The sequence below is a fragment of the Sitophilus oryzae genome, unplaced genomic scaffold (genome assembly GCF_002938485.1).
Source record: "Sitophilus oryzae breed Bouriz unplaced genomic scaffold, Soryzae_2.0 scaffold_1693_pilon_pilon, whole genome shotgun sequence".
NCBI classification, from domain to species: Eukaryota; Metazoa; Arthropoda; class Insecta; order Coleoptera; family Curculionidae; genus Sitophilus; species Sitophilus oryzae.
In genome coordinates, this window is record NW_022146383.1 from 3,354,650 (window position 1) to 3,376,667 (window position 22,018).

Consider the following 22,018-nt stretch of genomic DNA (forward strand, 5'->3'; position numbering starts at 1 on the left):
AGGTTTTTGTATCGTTTATCGCGTATCGCGTATAATGTTTGGTATAGTCAATTGTAAATAAATATCAAAAATAAATAAATTTTTAATGTCGAAAAAAAATTAGTTTTAGTTGCCGTAGCTTTGTCGTAGCCGAAGGTTTGAGATGCAGCGCAAAATTTGTGTAGGTAATAATTCATAATTTTCTGGTTCTGGATAAATGATGAACTCTTGTTGCCTGATTCTGGAATAGATATTTTCAAATGGACAACATATGCTGTTTAGTTTGCAAAATTATGCGGTTAAAAGAAAATAATTGCTTAAATTTCAAAAAACGTTTAGAGAAATAATTGACTGAAAAAATAAAAAAATGTGAAATAAAACTTTTAGAAATGTGTATGTGTATATATGTATTTTTATTTTTGTGACATTATTATTTAAGTGTCTTTTAAATCCTACCTTGGAAAATTTGTGTAAAAAACATTGACTGGATTTTTAGTGAAATGGCACTAGACCACCTATTTAAAAACGTAAGAGTAGATTTCATTTTAACATAATTTGTATTTATTTTTAGATTTATTTTTCTTTAAATAAACGTACAAGTTCCTTGTAAGAAACCAATTGAATTTGGTCGGGTCTTAAAAAAAATCGACGCAATATTTTTAAATATTGACCTCTCTACACTAATAACCACGAGCCGCCATTGGTATGACGTTGGAATTGAATATTCTTAATTCTGTTTGTATGGAGAGTTGACTGGAGGTCCAAACTGATTTTAGTTGGTCAAAGGCTTGCTGCCTGATCTTGCTGATCCTGCTAACATTATCCGCGTCTGCGCCACCGTTTGCTGTTACAATACTTCCTAGGTAAGTAAACTCTTTTACATTATCGGTATTTTTGATTCCTACATTAAATGAACTGTTGTTATTTGTGTTGATTCGCATTATTTTGTTATTTCGATGTTTATGCTTAGTTCTAATTTATCTGCTTCTGTTTTTAGGCGTCTGATCATCACTTTCATGTCTTTGAAGGATTGCGTTGTGAGACAGATATCAGCATAATCAAGATCCGTCAGATGCGATGTCAGAGTCCATTGCACTTCCGTAATATATTCTGTGGCTTTAGTCAATACGCTATCGAGCATGCTATTAAATAGAAGCGGCAATAATGTGCAACCCTGTTTTATTCCTGTTTCTAAGTTAAAACTGTTGCTGGTCCTACCGTTGTGCACATCTTACTAATAGGGGCTTGCAAATGATAATAATATTTCATTAAATTATAGATAATTTGCCACAATTTTTGATTTAAATATTCATAGTTGAATGTGTGGCAAAATGTATTTCTAAAGTATTTAAAATATTAGAGAAACACTATTAAAACACTTTTTTTAACTATACCAGTATTATCAGAAAATTACGTTGTATGTATTTGTTCATAATTAGTGTGTACCTGATGTACACTTTTATAGTAATTTTATATAACGATAAAAACTAACCCCAAAAAAATAATCAATAAATATAACTGTGAAAAATACAGTTTGTATGTGCATCGTTTGTTTAATAATTGTTGTTTAACGTGTACCTACTATTTTAATACCCTTTGTAATAGATATTATAAAAGATGAAAATTTGGTTTGTTAAAATTTAGTCACTTTTATTATACAGATTGATAAGTAGGGGTATGTTTATGGTTTATATTGTATTTGTATTTGTATTTGTATAAAGTAATTATAATTTTCACAACTTCAGAAAAAGTTACGATGGTTAAACGACATTTTGATGGAAACATCATCCACGCTGTGTTAGACAAGTTAGCAGCTTTAGTCGGGACAGCCCTATACCGAATAATTCAAGAGTTTAAAGAATAAACCAGAGGTTGGAAACTAAAAGCTACGGTATTAAGCACATGAAAGTGTAAAGGCAAAAATAATGAACAGGAGGAAAACAACTATAACGACTATTCTTCTTCATGTTGAAGAAAAGAAAAACATTGATTCTCGTCTATTGGGGATACAGTAGGAAAAGTCTACAGGTTCTTTCACCGAACGACTTCTTCTTGTGAAGCACACTCAAAAGCCGTTTTTATGGGGCATTTTAAATACAGAAATTTAGATGAACTGAAAACGATTTCTCTGTGGAATGCTAAAGATTATCTCCTTAACAGCTTTGTATTTTGAGGCGTGAATTTTACAGTCATTTTTGGTATTGTTTGGCTGTGAATGAGGGATTACATGAACGTTTTATTAATTAGTATAGATGTTTAATAAAGTTCCTTTAGTTACAAATATTTCGATTTTTCTTAAATAATTGTGGGTGTATGTAGCAAAGCCCGAGAGTTATAGAGTAATGAACATCATAAAACCGCGAATACTATTCTCAGTTCAACATGTTCTTTTGTAGATAATCATTCCAATTGAGAAAAAAATTAACCAACCTTTTCAAACCAATCAATTTCTTGTAAACAAAATGTGATATCAAATTTGACAATGACAAAATCATATTTTTGCTGGTATTTTATTTGTAGCTTTCTCTGTGCTGTATATTTTTTGTGAAATAGTCAAGCATAGTCATTGTACTTACCTAATACTAGCATTCCTTTTGTCTGTCTGTCTTCACTCTCCATCGTAGAAACTGAACACGTGTAGTCTCCAGATAAATCCGGTCCTGTCCTAACGATGTGTATAGCTCTATGTTTGCTGTTCGCGTCTGGGCTAGCTTGGTATTCTAAATTGACTCGGTCTTTCAAAACTCCTAAACTTTGAGGCCGATTTTTCGTTCCTACAATGGAATATATATAAAAATTAATAACTGTGGCAATAAAGAATTATTCTATTTTTTTTTACTTATTTTAGATAGATGTATGACTGACGATTGTTAGTTTGAATTAATCTAAATTTTAAATATACTGAACTAAGACGGAGTTAGGTACTGTTAAGCATGGGTTCTTCCACTAAGGACGCCAGCATTGATACATGTATAAATGGTTGTCATAATTTAGAAATTTCCATATTAGATATTTAAAGTTATCGTTATTTTTTTTTAAATTTACGATTTTTTTTTGTACTGGTTAGATCACATATGGTCTGTAATACCTGACTTCATTGTTTCACCTCTTTTCGTATCACTTTTATGTTCGTTGAGTCATAAATTTGGAGGTCATTTTGTCTTTCCAACGTAAGACATTACAGCATTCACAAGGTAGATGCACTCTAACTTTTGTTCTGATGTCAACTGCTTGACGTAAAAAGCTTATTTTTGGCAAACGGATTTTTCGAAAGTCAAATTCCAACGAGATGAAACTACCCCTCAAATATTACCAAGTTATATAATAATATCGCCATATTGTTTTTTCTCATGCTGACATAAACGTGAGATAATTTTATCCAGTTTGTATGTTAATGGAAATTCTTGCTTTGCTTTATCATCACCAATACAAATGATTAATTCGACGCGAACGAAGTCGCAGGTACACGCTAGTAAATCATATTTTAAGAGCTATTTTTCAACTTACCGGGTATCCACTGGTAAACCAGAGATTTGTTGAAGTACCATTTGACCACCAGGTCTGTCTCGCTGTCGTCCAACGTGAAATCGCAGTCTAGGATGGCCTGCGATCCGTGCTTGATTATGTCGGGCACCCGCAATTTGTTTATTTTCACCGCATCCCCCAAGTTCGTTACGACTGCAATAAAAAGAAACTGTTAGTGTTATTTCGGCTACTCGGGAGAGAGAAACTTTTATTATCGTACGTCGATGTATTCTAGTAGGTCTATTAGATTTTACGAATAGGGTATAGGTGTTTTTAGTAGCAAGATTCTTTTGGAACAATCGATAAAAAATATATTTTAAGAAGAAAATTTTATGTCAACAACACCACAATTATCTCTGTTAAGAAAATAATTAATTTCGGAAGACTGTAGCGTTTTTTATAAAACATTACCACTGCGAACGGCAGCTTTTCCTCAGAGAGCAGTCATGGATAAGGTATTTCACTAGAGAGAAAACTAATCAATAATAATAAACAAAAAAATATAGATATTGGGCGCCAGGCATGTACAGAGAAAGAAAACACAGTTGTTTATTACTTAAAACTAATGACTATATTTATTCATGATGTTCTTTGCTGGTACATGACATTGTAAAGTTCTAGTAAATATATAGTGGTTATATGTCAAAGAAAGTGGTGTTAAGAGTTGTACTAAATATCTATGAAAACAACTATGATAAAATACAAGACATGTAAAGTTTAAGAGAATATATGAAATATAGCATTACTTTAATTAATTTGATATATTTTATACGATGTTAAATCGAAGATGTTGCAACCCGTATATTCTAGGATCTATGTTTGGTTATTCATCTGTTAAAATAGTGCAATAATAATATCTATAAAACTAATACCATTACAAGACGTAATGCAATGAAACCTAAGATCTAAATTATATTTTAAATAATATTAAATCGACATGAATATTCTTAACAATAAAATGTTAATTTTTATATATTATGTTTAAATTTTTAAAATGAAATTATAAACGAGAAATCCCAAAAAAACGCACAAAAATGGGACACCCTGCACACATGTGATGCGCAGTAGTGAACGCAACCTACTGGCGCGGCAGCCGGACCATTCTAAACCTGTCTAATAATTAATTACCACAATAATCCTTCAAAACAAATGAAAGTATCAAATTCTACTTATATACACTACGGATCATAAACCCATAAGCGCCATCCGTTCTGGTGATAAAAAAGAAAATATTTAATACTTTACTATCAGAATATAAACGAAAAAAAAAATAAAAAAGTTGCACCCCCAGCCGGTATCGAACCACTGACCTTCGCTTCATAGGCGAAGGCTCTACGCGCCGAGCTAATGGAGACTTGCCGCAATTCAAGCCAAGCATAGATATGTTTTCTCCGTCAACCGCAGAGTTCGCGTCAAATTCGTCTACCTTCTTACAAAAAAGAGCTCAAAAAATATTGCACCGAGCGAGGCCCCCAGTTGTCAATCTACACTACCGTATTCTTAGTATACATTTAGATCGAGACTATTTAAATTTACCTAATGCTTTCAATATTTGCTTGATTTCTGTCACATAAATGACATTGATTGACAAACGAAACCAGAAAAACCAGCCTTCTCGCGCTGGTTAGTTTGGTGACAGTTATAACCGAATTTTTCAGAAACCGTGTTCCGTAATAAGAAAACTTTCAGGAAACCGATAGAAACGGAACATAAAACCATAACCAAGGTAAGCACCGGAATACACCCGAATACAAATCTCCGATACGCTACTGAAGCAGGTAAGTCAAATTGACGTTTTTGCAAAAATGCAAGAAAAAATATAGTTAGTTAATTTTAAGTGAATTTAGCACCATTTTCAAAGAAAATCAATGATTATTTACGAATACTAATGCTAAATTTTCTTTCTTTCTTTTTATTATTTTTTAGCGTTGTGTTTGACGGCATCACGAAAGCTGTACTGCTATTTCCGTTATGTAATATCCTAATTATTTTGAAACGCCGCACCGTTGTACAGCCAATTTTCTAGATTAAAGTTCAATCGATTCTTTGAGCGTCCATTTGATGAAACACTTCTTTCAGCATTTCGAATTCGCAAAAACGCAGCGCAATAATCGAAATTGTTTTTTAATTGAAAGAGAATACCAAGCAACTTAAAACTAATTGCGTACTACTTCTACATACCTTTTATATTATACCCATTTTAAATACAAATATATCGTAATAGTTATAGTTTAGGATTGTAATAGAAATTAATGCAGATATTGGTTATTTATGATAACAAAATTAAGAGCAAATTGACTTTACCGAGACTACATCTTCATCATAATCAATCAGCCACTAAAGTCCACTGCTGAACGTAGGCTTCCCTAGTTGGCTTGTATAATTCCTTAAACATCTTAAACTATTTGTATACAGTTACTGTGGATATACCTTAAGTCGTAATGCCATCTGGTTGGTAGACGGCGTCTGCTCCTGAATGCATCATATCTTGGTCTTCATTCTATTATTTTCTTCGTCTATCGGTCATCATTTAGCCTTGCAATGTGCTCTGCCCAATTCCATTTCGAAGTAGTTATTTTCTCTATGGCATCCATGACTTTTGTTTAGTTAGGTTAGGTAGTACGAGACAGTACTTCGATATTCGGTACTTTGTCTCTCAGAGATACCCCAAACATTGATCATTCCATTGCTCCTTGATGATATTTACCCACTTTACTGAAAATGCATTAAAGTGACATTGAATTGTCTATCACATGGAAAACATCATTCTAGTTAGGAAAAATGCAACTAAAGTTATATTCCATAATGCTCTTCAGTGTCCAAGAAAGGTATCTTCCCATTCCATCCACCTTGTATGAAATTACTGGAAAAATGACGAAGATGTCTTTGCGAATCAAAAATCCAGTGGCTTCTCGCCACCAAGATTGCTAACAAGACAAATACGACAAAGGACGTTTTTATCATCTCTTAGTTATACTGCAATAATTAAAAATTCTTTGATGACCAGGTTTTCCAAAAAATGGAAAGTCGTAATCAAGATCTATCTATAATACCACTCTATAAATTATTTCATACAGAGTTGGTAGGAATGGAAGAGAAACTCTCTTAGACACTGAAGGGCATATGGCTAATTTCGGAATATTTTGATTTACTTGATCAAATTGAAAATTTAACGTAACACGTTAGATGGTCAAGTGTGCAGGACTAATTTGATGTTTTATAACTTTAGTTGCCTTTTTTCTAATTAGAATGATATTTTCCATTTGATGGACAATTCAATGTCACTTTCATGCAGTTTCAGCAAAGTAGGTAAATATCACCAAATTCATTAGACAGAGAATCTAATTTTCTTTAATTTACATTATAAAGAAAAACTAGTACTACTACTGCCATTACTCGCTGATGAGTATTTGGCACGCATCAGAAGACCGTTACGCATCGCGTTTCCTTTCATGAGTTTTTCTGTGACTGATACGTGATGTTGTCTCTCTTCTGCACTCCGGACATTCAAAAGTCTCATTGCTTTGTTGCCTCTTTACTTTTTGGTTGTTGCTCTTAACTGAGTTTACAATCCTTCTCCATTGTGCTCTATTATGCGCTGCTTCTTCACACTGATTCTGCATGTTTATCCCCTTTAGGTTTTCGTGGAAAATATCCTTGTACCTTTTGAGTTGTCCACCCGGTTTCCTCTTACCGTCTACAAGCTCACCGTAAAGAAGAGGTTTTGGAAGTGGTTTTCTTGCATCCTGCGCACGTGACCAGCCTATCTTAAGCGGGATTTGGTAATCATGACTTCAACGCTCTTGCGGCTAGCTTTTCCAAGGACCGATACGTTTGAGACATGGTGAAACCATTTGATTTTTAAGAATTATCTAAGGTGTCTATGTTGCAACACGTTTAATACATTCATGTGCCGGCGGTACGGTACTCAGGTTTCATTTCTATATAACAGGGTGGGGTTATTATTGCTCGGTACAGTGCAACTTTAATTTTTGTACTCAAGCAATGATTGTAGTAAACCCTGTCTTTTAATTCCCAGAATGCTCTTGATGGACTGCTAATCCTGTGCTGAATTTCAGAGTCGATATTTGCCGTTTTCGAAATCAAACTGCCGAGGTAATCGAACTCCGGTACATATTCCAATAGTTCTTCTCCGATTTTTATAGCATTGTTGTGAACTCTCGGAGGAGTGCATATGATTTTAGTTTTATCGATATTCAGCTTAAGGCCCAAAGCTTTGTATGCCCAGGTATATATGCACAGCATTTCTTGTAATTGCTGTAACGTTTTTTTGCAACTAGAGCCCAGTCATCAGCGTATTGAAGTTCTGTGATGAATTTTGTACGTGTTTTTGCCCTGAGTCTTTTTTGTTGAACAGACCGCCGTTGTATCTGTATACAGGGTTGTTCACCACATACGACACGGAGTATTGTAGTTAAACGATGAGATTTTTACAAATTGTAAGTTTGGGGTTCGTTGAAGGACTATTAGAGCTACAATTTAAAAATATTTTTACAAGATACAGAGTGTCCCAAATAAATAAAAAATATCAAAGTTGTAGTTTTTTAAATGGAACACCCTGTATATTATTACATTTTTAGTTTCTACGATTAAAATAAAGGTAAATTTGATTAAGGTTTATTATACTTAAACCTTACTGTTTTTTGAAATATTTTCAATTTTGTGAAATTGCAGTAAAAATTTTAAAGCTTCATTTCTCCAAGGGTATCAATGTTTTTAATACTAAATATTTAATAAAGTTTATTTATTGATCAGTTATTGTGTTGCAATAATAAAAATAATACTACCTTATACAGAGTGTCTAAAAATTTATTTTAAATAATTATTAGCTTCAAACGGCAATAACTTCTTTAATTTAAATGGAATGCCCTGTATATTTTAGGAGAATCAGATGCACAATTAAATTGTCTATCAAATTGTATTATACCATTTTTTACCTATCCCTTCAAGTTTTCGTAGAAAATGCATTTTCTTATAATTTAGACCTCATTTATCAATATATCCATGAAATATTGACATTTTAGATTGTTTTTAAAGCAATAAATGTACAAAATGTACAGACTAGTAATATCATCGTTTTTAGCAAAACGATAATATTATTATATTATGTATGCAAAAAGAAAACTATTTAAATCTTTATAAAAGAGTATACCATTAATTAAATATAACACCATTATTTCCGCCCATATACTAATTAATGGCATACTTAATTGTGTTCGTTAATAAATTATTATAAATAAATGTGGATTTTTGAGTCAGAAATCAATATAATAATAAGTTATCAAATTAAAGTCTTTGCAGTTATAAATAAGCATTTATTAAAAAATGAAATATCATTTTTAAGGTGTTACTTTTTATCACACAGTCTAATTCCCATACAAAATTCAGTTTTTTAGTATTTGGAGCAATTATTATTAATCAACGCAAACAGTCAGTTAATGTAGTTTGAATACTGGAATCATATTAATTGGTCCTCTTTAACAAACATTTAAACAGTTTTTTTTATTTTTTAATGAAATAAACGAATTATATCGACAATATTAGTATTTGTACTCTTTAAAAATTTGGCACATCTTTAAAAATAATCTAAAACGTCAATAGTCCATGGGTATATTGATAAATAAGTTCTAAATTACAAGAAAATGCATTTTCTAAGGAAACTTAAAGAGATAGGTAAAAAATGGTATAATATAATTTGATAGACAATTAAATTGTGCATCTGATTCTCGTAAAATATACAAGGTGTTCCATTTAAATTAAACAAGTTATTGCCGTTTGAAGCTAATAATTATTTAAAATAAATTTTAGACACTCTGTATAAGGTAGTATTATTTTTATTATTGCAACACAATAACTGATCAGTAAATAAAATTCAGTAAATATTTAGTATTAAAAACTTTGATACCCTTGGAGAAATGAAGCCTTAAAATTTTTACTGCAATTTCACAAAATTGAAAATATTTCAAAAATGGTAAGGTTTAGGTATAATAAATTTTAATCAAATTTACCTTTATTTTAATCGTAGAAACTAAAACTGTAATAATATACAGGGTGTTCCATTTAAAAAAATACAACTTTGATATTTTTTACTTATTTGGGACACTCTGTATCTGGTAAAATTATTTTTAAATTGTACCTCTGATAGTCCTTCATCGAACCCAAAACTTACAATTTGTAAAAATCTCATGGTTTAGCTACAATACTCCGTGTCGTATGTGGTGAACAACCCTTTATAATGCCCATTCCTCTTTCCTGCAACTATAGGCAAAAAATCTCAAAAAATATTAAACATTTTACCATCTTTTGGGTTTCCTGAGTCGAGTGGCGGTTAAGCAATCATGCAAATCTAGGAAACTTTCACGCCAAATGAATCAATCAAATCAATAATAAGCTTTCCACCACTTTTTTCCAACTGACCCCTCTAATTTGATTTGCCTATCAGTGACTAATAAAAATAAGATAATATTATGTTTTGTTGAAATTTATTTAACAAAAATTACCTACAGCACAGAATCATAAATGACAACTTTACAAGCTTCTCCTAAGAACAAAAGAACCCTTTTTAATCCAAAAACTTTTTTGTTGGGGCTATTCTCGTGGAAAAAATGGCGTCACCGTGAAAGCTCGCGCCCGAAGAGAAATTCACACCCGGGACCGAATGAATTCGAGATAAAGAGAGGCCAACTAAAGCGGCTCATCCATCATCCGGGCGCTCACAAAAGAAAAATATGAAATTATTTGTCCTGCGAATGGACGGGGTGGGATTGGGAAGAACGGCACGATTTTTTACGTTTGGGGAAATAAAAGGGCGAAATTAGGTTTGTTACGGCGACGTTTTGCAGGAGAAAAGGTCTCATTTATTTCAAGTAGAGTTTTTTTTAATATTACATTTATTAAATTGGTCAAAGAATAAACAAGCTTAATTACATCACAAATTTTGAATTTAATAGTATATTGTTTTATTAGGCTGTAGGTTGTATAATATAACAAAGTGGGTTTCATATATTGTAATGTTATGAACGTTCAGATGTAAAATGGAATAAATTAAAGACATCTTAAATTAGAATAGTATATTGTTTTTTAGGAGTGAAGACGACACCTTTAGCAACGAGGATGTACGTCGAGATAGAGAGTCGGTTAAACAGGAAAAGAATTGCAGTTTTGTGGGGTTATAAATATTCGTCTTTCAGATTTTTGAAAAAGTTCATGGCTTACTAAATATTTCAACAAATTTTGGCTATTTTAAAAATTGTCCTTAATTCGGTTATAAACTATTTTAGACAAAAAGTTTTCAGATAAAAGTTGTAGACAATCACATCTTTAATAAGATTGTGTCCTCTGTTTTTTCAAATGCCTGTCGTTTGTGACACATGACACAAACATATGTTTTCTTAAATGGAAACCAGTTGGCCATGACTTCATAAGAAGCGCTATTTGTTTAAGCTTTTCTTTTTTTATGTTTTTTTTTTCGAAAAATTACTGGGTTATAGCCAATTCTTATCATTTTTAAACAATTTCACTTAGTTAGCCATAGAAACAAGTTCAATCGTCGTTGCTCTCAGACATGTGAAACTGTCACATCTAAACTTTCTAAATTAAAAAAAACGAAAATTGTAAATATGAATTTTTCAATTGAAGAAAAACGTGTAGGATTATTGATTTAACTTTTCTTAGCCATACATTTTCAAAGATACGTTGACCGGTGAGCGTTACTTACCTTTTTTAAAGAACGGGTTTCAAGGCATGTTAAAAAAGTTAAAGTTAGATACTCGCCCAACAATAAAGCGGTTCCAACATGACTTTCATTATGACCCCCCATAATAAAAGGAATGTTAAAAATTAATATAGGAAGAGGTGGACCAATTGCATCGGCCTCCTCGATCATCTGACCTATGGATTTTAGGTTTTTTTATGGGGTATGGTTCTCTGGCAAAAAGGTTTATAAAAGAACTTATAAAATAAGAGAGGCATTTGAAGAGGTGGTACTTGAGAAATTTAATAAAGTCGACCGGGGGTTCTGTGAGAATAGCAAAACAATGGCGGATTTTTACTTTGTGTAATGTAAATTGTAAAAAACCATTTAATAATATATTCTTTTTATAAGTTATAAATCATAACAGAATAAGAATACCATGCCAACTAAGTGAAATTTGTCAAGAAAGATAAGAATTGGCTATAACTCAGTAATTTTCCGAAAAAAAAACATATAGCTTATATGGCTAACTATAGTTTCCATTTAAAAAAAATTGTGCCATATGTCAAAAATGACAAGCTTTATAAAAAATCCGAGAACACAAACTCATTAGAGATGTGATTATCTACAACCTTAATCTGAAAACTTTTGTCTAAAATAGATTTTAGTGGAATTAGGGATGATTTTTAAAATCGTAGTAGTCTCTCCCTGTATATCAAGAAACTATGGTTATGCTCGTTGAATTTGACACTTTGTGTCAGTTTAATAATATATTTTCGTACTTTTGTGCTTAGGCGTAAAAGTGTTTTACTTTTGTGCCTAGACGTTAAAATGACTTTTTTATATTGACAATCACGTCGCAAAAATTAATAATTTTGTGACGTTTGAGAAAAGATTTAGAAGTAATACATTGTAAGTAATTATGTATCGAGAAACTATGATTACTCTCGTTGAATTTGGCACTTTTTGTCAGTTTAATAATATATTTTCGTAATTTTATGCTAAGGCGTAAAAATACTTTTTTATATTGTCAATCATGTCGGAAAAACTAATACTTTTGTCTCAAATATCAATCAATATTAATTCAGACAAATATATAAAGTTTATATTACCCAAAAAATTCTGCTAATTATAACTATAGACGTGAAATAAACATGATAAACGACTGCTTTATTTGACTTCAATATCCAATCGATCATCACTGTTCCCATCGGACTTTAATTTAAACATAAAATTTCACTTTGTTCTCTGGGCTCCGACGGAAAATCAATTTTTTCGAAAAGTTGACACGTATTACAAAATCGAGGACGTTGCAGACTAAGCGGATGAAACTAGAACCGGTTGCAATTTATCACCAAATCGTCATGGTTTTGTTTTAATATTCTTTTCTTAGAAAGACAGATATGTCCATCTTTCTGTTGGAAGGAAGGATTAGCATCTGTGATATAGAATATTAAATTTAGGTTTCCATCTGGAATAGTACTAAACTGATAAATTTTGCGTTTTTTATAGTCCAATCTGTTCCAACAAAGTTGGTAAAAAAATTATTTATTTTTCTGCGAATAAAACACTGAAAATTCTAAATATTTGTTATAAAAAGCTAAAACAAAACGTTGATATTTTGGCGAAAGTTTGAGACGTCCTGTAAAATTGTTTAACAAAAGTAAGTGATATCCTATCAAAAACATAAATATTTATATTTAATAAATTTTTAATAATATTTTTTTGCGAAATGTTCTTTTTGCTTATCTCAAACAAATTATTTTTGTTGGAGATATTTCAACATACTAAATCAGCGTCAATACCGTCTAACAACTATTGTATTACCAAATAATTTATAGACCTCCCAAGTTGACTATTTCTCTGAGGACTTATCAAATATATAATCCCCCGCTCTTCGTAACAACGACAATGCCACTAAAGTCAAGCTCGCTAACAGGTTTACAATATCCGAACGTCCGGCAACAGTTCCATTCCGATCAATTGTCGATGAAGAGGCCCATTAGCTGCGCAAACTAAACCACTTAATGCCAATTAAGTTGCCCGCACCGTCCATCCCCGATCCAAATTTAATGACTAAACTTTAATAATGTAATGTTCTGTCTATTCGTGACCGAAATGCTTCTGATATAGGTCGGCGTTCGCTTCCGGTAAACCAATATTCGGAAGTTAGAGGATCGACATCGGGTAGAAGAAGAATAAAATAAAAATTTTTGGTGGAACTTCTTACTATATATATATAAATTCGGGTCAGAACGTCCTACGACGTTGTCCGATGCCTAACTTCCACCCTGTGCGATTTTCCCATCGATCTTCGGTCAGATTTTTCTCGCTCATCGACCTTCTTATACCTTCCATCCATGTTTTCTTGGGACGTCCTCTCTTTCGTTTACCAGGTGGTATCCAATGAATGACTTGTTTTGGAATTCCTTCATTGTGCATTCTCTGAACGTGGCCGTACCATATTAATTGTTTTTGTTCTATATCATTTACTATTGTTCCCTCTATTCCCATCTGTTGTCTAATGTCTTCATTTCTGATCTTATCCTCCGTGAAATTCTCATTGCTCTTCTAATCGCGTCCATTCTGTTGTCTCTAATTTCCTTTTATTTCTTTCAGTGAGTCGCCATGTTTCACATCCATAGAGTAATATGCTTTTAACTAGTGTCTCGTAATATTATATTTCCTGTTTTTTGTAATTTCAGTGCTCCATAGAATGCCATTTATGCATCTGATAACTCTTCGTGCCTGTATTACTCTGTTGTTTATTTCTCTATCGTCCGTTCCATCTCCTGTAAATATCGATCCCAGGTACCTGTAATTTTCACATGCCCTAATTTCCATATTATTGTCTAAAATAAGATTTTCTGTATTAGCTCCAATTGGAAGGTATTTTGTTTTTTCTGTATTTACTGTGAGACCCCATTTAGCATATTCTTCAATTATTTTCCGCACCATATATTCCATGTCATCTTTGTCATTTGCAATTATGGCCTGGTCGTCTGCAAATTGCAAGGTGTATAGGCATATGTCATTTAGTTCTATACGCATTCCGTTACATTTTCTTAACCATAGATGTAAGGCCTTGGCAATATAAATTTTAAATAGTGTTGGGGATATACAACAACCCTGTCGGAGCCCTTTAGTGATAGAAATTTCCTCTGAGAGACCGTTGACCGTTTTTATTTGTGATTTTCCTCCATGGTAAAGATTTTGTACAGCTTTTATCAGAGCTGGCGTTAATTCTTGATTAGTGCAATACTTCCCATAATTTTATTATTGGCACTGTATCATATGCTTTTTGTAGATCGATGAATGTTATATGAACTTCCTGGTTCATTGCAGATTTCTTCTCGATGATATGTTTCTTCTTCAACCATATTATCTGTACATGATCTTCCGCTAGCTCAACCATTCTGCTCTTCTTCTTAAGTTGGAGTATTCTTCTTCAATTAAGTTCCTCAGTATCCTCATAGAGGCGACTCATAGTGCTGGTGACCGAAATTCCCCTGTAGTTATTGGGATCCTTCCTTGAGCCCTTTTTATATATTGAGGAGATATATGCTTTTTTCCACTGTCAGGTACTGGATGACCATTTAAGCACTGGTTAACTATGTTTGTTAACATTCTAAACAGTTTTTTGCTTCCAGATTTTATGAGTTCCGCATATACTCTCTCTGGGCCACATGCTCTTCCATTTTTTAAAGACATTATAGCGGTCTTTATTTTGTTGGTATCCACGTACATTTCCTCTCCTTCAATGTTTATTTCTGGCTGTGGCGGTTCTTGATACTCAGGTCTGTTCTCTGACAACAATTTGGAATAATATTTCACCCATTCTTTGTTGGTTATTATTTCTATAGGGGCTCCTGTTTTTCAGTTGTTGTTGTTTTTATAAATCTCCATATTTCCGTATTCCTTCTTCCCTCTATATACGTATTAATTTCTTTGCATTTGTCATCCCACACTTTATTCTTTTCTTCTTTTACCATTCTCCTCGCCTCATTTTTCTTGTCATTATAAGTGCGCTTGTCTAGTTCAGATTTCGAATTTAGCCATTTCAAATACAGTATCTTTTTTTCCTCTACAAGTTTTTCAAGTTCATCAATCCACCACAACTTTCTGCTCTTTCGTCTCGCTTTTATTCCTAATGCTTCCTCTGCGGCTCCATGAATATATGATATATATTTATATACTAAAAAGCCTAAACTTCTTACTAACAGCTATTAAATTGGAGGACAGTTTTTATACATATAAGATATTGTTTTAGCTAAAAGTCAAAAACGCTAACAATAATAAAATTACCTAAATAATATAAAAAGGTAGAATAAAACAGACTTTAAAGATTTTAAATGTACGCCTCTTTTTGTTATAAATCTACTCAAAGTTATAATTCAAAGAATACATTTTGTGAGCAAAATTCATCAAATTATGCCTTTGTATTTTCCGAGAAATATTCCCTTCTGAAAAAACAATGTGAAAACAAACAACCTCGGATGAGGAAAGAAATCTCTGGAAAGATCTGATTGGGCCTGTTTACTCTATAAAGCTAATAAATAAGATTGCCGGGAGAGTTTTTCGTTTTCGCAAATCTTTAAATATACATTTCCACGCAAACTTGATTTATGCCTTTACCGTGGAAAGCTCCTAATTTTACGTTGCAGCAGTATTCTCTACCAAACAAATCTCATCTTTTGATTTGAATTTCATCTTTTATTTTTTATTAAATTTTTTCTTTCTTTCATTATTTTTGTTGATAAATGTCATGTATATGAGATTATGCAAAATATGTGTTTTTTTAATTTTCGTTACAGCCTTTTTTATCGTTATACAGGCTGTACTATAAAAATATTATTATAATTAATATTTAATATAATAAAAATATTATTTTAAATAATAAAAATATCATAATTAATTATTGAATCCATACCAAAGTTATGTTTTTTCTTATGGAACACCCGGTATTTTATTTAATTTTTGGATTCTTGGCCATAAAATAAAGCATTTATTATAAAGGTTTAATATGTTCAAATGCTTTGGTTTTTGAGACATTTAAAGATATTTAAATATGCAAGCTATAATAAAAAAGTTTGTCAACACCCTGTACTTTATTTTTCAGAGTTAATTCTTGTGCTGACTTTGAAGCCAGAGAAATAAAATTTATTGCTTCCTTAAATGTATACAGGGGTATCAAAAATTGCTGGTCAATTCTAAATATATATTTTACATAAAAACTTCGTTATTTCAAATACAACACTATGTATATTTTAGAGATTTAAATGCTCTTTCAAACTATATTAAAGTTTCCTATACCTATCGTACAGGGTGGTCGAAATTGGCCTGTTTTAACAGAGAAAACCTATTTCCTGACTAGATAGAGCAAAACCGATATAGATGTGATGGGTTCGATTTCTGAGACATGTTTAAGGGCGTAAACCGCCTGTTCATATTTTCACTGCCAACTGAGATACGGGGTCTTTTTGAATTTTTTACCATTTTGAAAATTGCCCATAACTTTTTTATTTCGCGGAATAATAAAATTCTGTCAAGACGTTCTTAAGGCACTTTTTTAAGCACAATTCAGTGGCGTAGTCAGTTTTTTTCTATACTTGCTCTTTTCATCAGAAATGATAAAAAATATAATTTTTTAAATGGAAATCATAGTTGGCTATGAACTTAAAAAAATGGTGGCGTTTAACCCTTTCCATCGATATAATGTTATGAGTATCTATTTCTAAGAGTGAGAGAAATATTAGCTATTTTTTATCACAATTTATATTCTATATTAATATTTATCTGCATAATTAAAGAGTTTTGAAAAGGTAAATTAACATTCTATATTAGTATTAGTAATTACAACTGAAATCGATACAATTAACAAAGAACAAAACTAAAAAAACCTATTTTTTGAGTGACGAATATAGTTTTCTAAAAAAACCTCAAAGATGTTCAAACAGCACCTCCTTGTTGAATACACAATAAACATCTTTTGCGCCTAGAGTTTTGCGCCTAGCGATTTATTAGGCGAACTGGTATAATAAGTCCAAAAGCTAGCCTATTAGTCTTCTGCAATTCTTCTCTCGTCCCAATGGTTCTTTCCTTACCTATATAATATAAGTTATTTTAATCTTCGCATAAAAAAGTCGAAAGGGGTTAATTATAACTGGTAATACTAATAGAGAATGTGATTTATATGATTTACCTTTTCAAAAGTCTTTAATTATGCAGATAAATAAAAATATAGAATATTAAATTGTGATAAAAAATAATTAGGCAACTAGGTTAACACAAAATCAAGGCCCGCTTCGATACAAAGATAAAAAACTTAATATTTCTCTCATTCTTAGAAATAAATACACATAACTTTATATCATTGAAAAGGGTTAAACGCCAGCATTTTTTTAAATTCATAGCCAACTATGATTTCCATTTTAAAAATTATATTTTTTATAATTTCTGACAAAAAGGGCAAGTATAGAAAAAAACCCACTACGCCACTGAATTGTGCTACTTGTGAAGTAGGTTTACTCAGTTAAAACCTTTGAATAAGAAGACTAAGGAAGGAGCATATCAAAAATCTTAGGTACAACGCGATGGGCCTCAAATATGGCCGACTTAAATTCCGGTTTTTCAGTGTCGTTCTAATTTTATTTAAAAAATGTAAAACTATGATGTAGGGTAGACGTGGAGTAGACTCAATAATTTGTTGTTTTATTTTACGGTGTGAATAACTGTTGGTAGTTATTAAAATTGTTATAAAAATATATAATTCTAATAAAAATAGATAAGTTATAATAAGTATTTATTACCACAAACATCCGATACGCTACTGAAGCAGGTAAGTCAAATTAACGTATCTAAATTCTTTGACATCTAATCTTTGACAAGTAATAAATAAAAGCTAAAATGCAAGAAAAATATATAATTTAGTTAATTTAAGTGAATTTCATAAGTGATCGGTTTACTACACGTATGTATATTATATAGTCACTTACTAGCGAAAAGTTGTTCCATTATTTCACTCAATTTTTGCCGAGATCTACCGCACGCTACACAACCAACTATTTTAGAGTCTTTTTCGATAAATGGCGATAGTGTCACTGTTAATTTAAGTGCTGCCACAATTTCCATCTAGATTTACTACCTTTATACAACTATCAGGCCGGCCGCACATTGAGACGTAGGTGACACAGGCGACGCAGTACAGGGCAGTGCAGGTTTTTGTATTCTATGGAATTTAACGGACCCGCGCGAATTGGGACGCGGTGTAGGGTAGCACAAAACTGCGTTGCGTTAAACCTGCGAAGCGCAGTGTACCGGACACAGTTTGCTGCGCCACGTGTTGACAGTTTCTTTACGCGATCTCGGAAGTTTTGATTTATGTGCAATATGTATTAACAATTAATTGAATTGGTAAGAACGCATACAGTGATGTACGATACAAACGATGCATCTTAACAAATCGCTAGTTTTTCTTTACTTCCTATTGGTTTATGGGCGTTACAACCATCTGAATGAATACTGTTTTCTATATTATGATGCACTTCATTAAATTGCTCTCTGCTTAACCGAAAATAGTTTGAAAAAATAGGGTCAGAAAATTCGGACACTAGCGCAAATTTCCCATGAGTACTTCTCTTTTTCATATAATTGCTCTTCAAAAATGATTTTTTTCTCTTTGTTAGGCTGTATAACAAAACTATTTCTTCAAATTCTGCATCAAAATCTGATTCGGAACTGCCCAGGAACAAATCCATGATAAAAACAATTATTTAAATAAGTTGAAACTCTACCATCTCATCAACTATAGGACAGACTGCGACTCAAATGTGCGTTCACACTGCGTGACACGTATTTTTTCCTGAACTACGTAAACTGCCCTGTACTGCGTTGCCTGTGTCACCTACGTCTCAATGTGCGGCCGGCCTCAGTAGTAGAATAAATAATAAATAACATAAAATAAGCTCCGTAAAGACTGACAAATCCACAAAATTTCAAATCAAATTCAAATGTGTCAAATGAATCGTCAAACAGAACTGTCAAGGATCCCCACCCTAGAGTGCTTTTATGGCGCTTTTTCCGCCCACCATGCATGAATACATGGATAGCATTATGCTCCTTCCTTAGTCTTTTTATTCAAAGGTTAAAACAGACCAATTTCGACCACCCTGTACACTAATGCAAAACATTAATAATTACTGACATTTTGATGTTTTCCTTCAAATAATTTAGTCCAAACCCTGTATATTACCTGAAACAAGCAAACACTCACGAAACTGTCAGTCATCCTAACCTAAACCGTCCAGGCCATGTCAACATCGTTATTCGTCAAACATGTCAAAAGATAAAATTCTTCACGTAGCCACAGCCGCATTGGAAATAACGAAAATGGTTCTGATCATAACGGCGCGGACCACCTGCAAGCTGGTTTCGGTCGGTAAGAGCGAAATAACCAAACAGTACGCGGACTACACGCAAAAAGCTACACCACAGCAGTTGGAAGCTTTAAAACTGTTGCAAAACTTGACGCAGAAAGGCTTAATGTCGGTGAAGAAACCAAACCTGGGAGCGGCGCAGAAGAAAGTCGAAGATCTGAAGAAAAAAGCGCAGGAAATAAAAGATACAAGTAATCCGACGAAGAAATGAGATGGTCTGTCAAAATTGCAAGTAAAGTCACAGTAGTGCACTGTATAGAAACCTTTTATAAGTTTTAGTTTTTAAAATACTGTATCTATACTATTTTTTTGATAAATTATTTTATCAAATATTATTTCTTCTTCATTTATTTCTCTGTTTTGTATTCTTCATATTTAAAATACAGAAAAATGATTTTTTTGATAGAAAAAACTAAAGAGATTCATTCGAATGCTACAAAAGATGCTGTTATTGAAGAAATATCTTAAGATATACTTCCTACAGAGACTAAACTAAAAACCTCGAGACTTAGAAACCTACTGTAATCAGGCTATACAAGGTTAACTAAAATTTAGGTAGCTGTTATCGAAATTTAAAATTTACTCTCATTTTCACAAAATGTGAAATATGTCAAAATCCTTAGTTTTTAGATATATACTTCTTTAATAAAACTCACCTTTATTTTTTTCCTAGAATCCGAAAATCAATTAATATATAGGGTGTTCCATTAGAAAAAACATAACTTTGATGTGTAACTTTTTTTGGAGACACCTTGTATAATTCTATATATTTTTATAAGATGCTTTCAGTTAACCTACATAAGCTGCTAAAATTTAATTTCGATATAAACTACCGTTTTCCTTGGAGCTTCCGCGGCGTATGAGAGGCGCCACCCTGTACAGGGTGGGTCAAATTCGACGCTTTTAAATGGAAACACCCTTTTCTATAGGAGATAGATAAAAACTAATATCGGTGTCTGGAGCTCAATTTTTGTCAAAAACATGATGGTGAAAACGGCATATCGATATCTGTTACCGTTTCGGAGTTACGGGTGTTTTTAAAAATATGCATTTTTAACAAATTGTTGTAACTTTTGCTATGGAAAATTTTGTATTTTTGTGAAAACATTTCCAAAGCACCTTTTTACGTAGAATTTAATGGTTTAAGTATATATTTTTTTAAGTTAATAATTTAAGAATTATCAACAGAAAATTTGATTTTTTGTATGGGACACCCTGTATATTTTTAATTTATTGAAAAGAATTTAAAATTACCTTTCCAAAAATATAACGCACTTGATATTTTCCTCGATTCCTCTTCGAGATATTAGAGTATATAAAAATTCACCCGCTTTAAATAAGTAGGCTTTGAACGGCACCGGCTGTAATGCAAAAAAATTCTGGCTGTGAGCATCAATTAAAACGAAAATGATATTTGCTATAAGAGAATTTTATAACAATTTAAAATATATTTAACCAATATCAACAAATTTAAACTATATCTAATAACAATAAAAATAAACAGCAAACCAAGACATGAGATTTTGCTGCAGGTTTTCGACATATCGACCGTCTTGTGTTATGGACAGACGGGGCAGTTTTTGAACATTTCTCGCGGAATTCATTAACTCAGTAGGGTCATACCCTCTCATAACTGCTAAGTATTTCTAATTCTTGTCTAGATTATACGGAAGAATAAGGAACCTTTATTCTTCCGCAAATATATCCATAGGATTAAATCCATAAGCACTAAGTCAGGCGGCCTCGACGGCCAACGGCCGGGATCTTGATTAGCTATTCAATTATTCTTGAAATTGGCTGCAAAAATTTGCTGATAACTTCATCGTTCAGAGGCGGTGCGTCGTCTTGCTGGAAAAATATGTTTTCGAGTTCCATTAAGGGCATATCATCAATAAGGGGTCCAAAGCCTACTAGTTAAAAGTTGCTAACTTTAAAAATTCTGTATTTCGAAGGGGATTATAATAAAATATCAAGTGTGCTCTATTTTTGGAAAGGTAATTTTAAATTCTTTTCAGTTAATTAAAAATATAGAGGGTGTCCCAAATAAAAAATCAATTTTTCTGTTGATAACTCTTAAATTATTAATTTTTTAAAAAATATACTTAAACCATTAAATTCTACGTAAAAAGGTGCTATGGAAATGTTTTCATAGAAATACAAAATTTTCCATAGCAAAAAAGTTACAGCGATTTATTAAAAATGCACATTTTTGACAAACACCCCGTAACTCCGAAACGGTAACAGATATTGATGTGCGGTTTTCACCATCATGTTTTTGATGAAAATTGAGCTCCAGACACCTATATTAGTTTTCGTCTATTTCCTATAGAAAAGGGTGTTTCCATTTAAAAGCGTCGAATTTGAC

The 22,018-nt window shown here is 32.2% G+C and overlaps 1 protein-coding gene across 1 annotated transcript in view; it reads right to left on the reverse strand.

Annotated features, from left to right (window-relative positions):
• LOC115880997 overlaps positions 1 to 22,018 on the reverse strand; it is a 673,808-nt gene that overhangs the window by 519,403 nt on the left and 132,387 nt on the right. Inside the window, exons 2-3 of the mRNA XM_030898346.1 lie at positions 3,487 to 3,657; positions 2,556 to 2,753 (exon numbers count right to left, since the gene is read on the reverse strand). Coding sequence (XP_030754206.1) covers positions 2,556 to 2,753; positions 3,487 to 3,657 — 369 coding nt within the window. The remainder of the gene's footprint in view (positions 1 to 2,555; positions 2,754 to 3,486; positions 3,658 to 22,018) is intronic.